This window comes from Varanus komodoensis, unplaced genomic scaffold, assembly GCF_004798865.1.
Source record: "Varanus komodoensis strain SLA01 unplaced genomic scaffold, ASM479886v1 scaffold103, whole genome shotgun sequence".
NCBI lineage: Eukaryota > Metazoa > Chordata > Lepidosauria > Squamata > Varanidae > Varanus > Varanus komodoensis.
In genome coordinates, this window is record NW_025335283.1 from 636781 (window position 1) to 638426 (window position 1646).

General features: G+C 49.4%; 1 protein-coding gene across 2 annotated transcripts in view; it reads left to right on the plus strand.

The window, feature by feature from the left end:
* The first annotated feature begins 6 nt into the window (after window positions 1-6).
* Window positions 7-1646, plus strand: part of LOC123017843 — a 2504-nt gene continuing 864 nt past the window's right edge. Inside the window, exon 1 of one of the 2 annotated variants that reach the window (XM_044419457.1) lies at window positions 7-1635. In XM_044419457.1, the coding sequence (XP_044275392.1) occupies window positions 890-1635 (746 nt within the window). In that variant the 5' untranslated portion in view covers window positions 7-889. The remainder of the gene's footprint in view (window positions 1636-1646) is intronic. The other variant, XM_044419456.1, reaches the window with a different exon arrangement.

The following is a 1646-nucleotide window of genomic DNA, read 5'->3' on the forward strand; positions in this document are numbered from 1 at the left end:
GGGACGGGGAACAAAAGAGCAGGAAATAAGGAGCAAGGAACAAAGGCAAAAACGGGTCAAGTACAAGGAGGGGGGAAGGGTGTGAGAACGGGGCAGCGAGAGACGGAAAGTCAGCAGAAGGAGTCGGTAGGTGACGGTGAGGAAGGCCTGCGAGACGATGGAGAAGCTAGACAAGTGGCATTGCTAGATGACCTGAGCAAACTGACGCAAGTTAAGAGGTCATGTCTAACGAGCTTTCAGGGCTCTTTGACGGACGCATCGCTTCCTGTTGCGGGAACAAACTCACCTCTCCTTTCACCGTCTCCCGTTCCCACACATGACTTTCGGATCACCCCTGTGCCAGATCTTGCATTACTTCCCCCTCCCCCTCTCCCCTCAGAATCGCAATCTGAAGCGTCTACACCTCGGGGTACATCAGAGGGGGTAGAAAAGGAACCGTACATTGTACCGGAGAATCCGGAGAGAGAGGGTGATGACACTGTGCCCTGATGACGGCGATAGAAAATGATGTATACAGATTATGCCTTTTGTTCAATTTGTTAAATTTATTCGAGGTGGTTTATGCAGGGCCTATCCATGATAAAAAGCTTGGGGGGGAAAATACATAAATAATTAGACCATTTGTTTTTCCTTATCGATTATTTAAGTTTCAATTTTCTTAAATTTACTATGGCCACTTTAAAAATATGAACTTGGAACACGAACGTGCCTGAGGCACGTCGCACGCCGTGAGGAAACACTGACTGGCCTGAAAGGATTGGATGGGGATATAGACGTTCTCCAGGAGACCCATTTGTGCACCAAAAAAGATCGCAGCTCAGCACAAAGGTTATGGACACGAGGCCCTTCCATATGGTCATACGGTGAAGAATATCAAGCCGGCGTCGGGATGTTATTTAGAGCTACCGAAAGTTTAACGGTGGACTTCATGCTAGAAGCGATCCCAGGGAGGCTGGTCATGGTGGACTTTACGATTCGTGCTCTGAGAGAGGATGGTGGCGAAAACAAACTCCCCTTCCGGTTGTGTGGACTCTATGCTCCGATTAAAGCCAATGAACGGAGAGACTTGTGGGAGCACTTGAAAGCCTACTGCAATACTCGCAGGCACGTCATCGTAGCCGGAGACTTTAACAACAGGGTCGTCGTGTCGGACAGGATGACCTACGTCGATGAAGATCGAACGACGGAACAATCTGCGGCGCGACCTTTAACGGTGGAGGAGAGAGAGCTGGAGCGCTTCTTCATTGAGAACGGATTATCCGATAAAGCGACAGAAGCCACCAACGTTTTGGATTTCTTTCCGGTTACTTGTAGGCGTGCCTTCATCTACAGGTATTCTCCCATGGATGGTGCCAGATACACCTTTTACCACACGAGGGGAGCCAGCAGGCTGGATAGAATACGAGCCTCAAAAGAGCTCAAGACAGACCGCTGCAGGTTGATCGTGACGCCTTGGTCAGACCGTCTTATGTTGAGCTGCGATTTCAGCACGGGACAAGTTTATCCTCGAGGAAAACCGTTGTGGAGGCTCACGACAAAACAACTGAATGATATCTCTTGCAAGGAAATGTTAGCCTCCACCTTAGCTAACATGCTCACCCTTTGTGACTTGTATGAAGATGATCTGGCGGCCTGGTGGGAGAGAT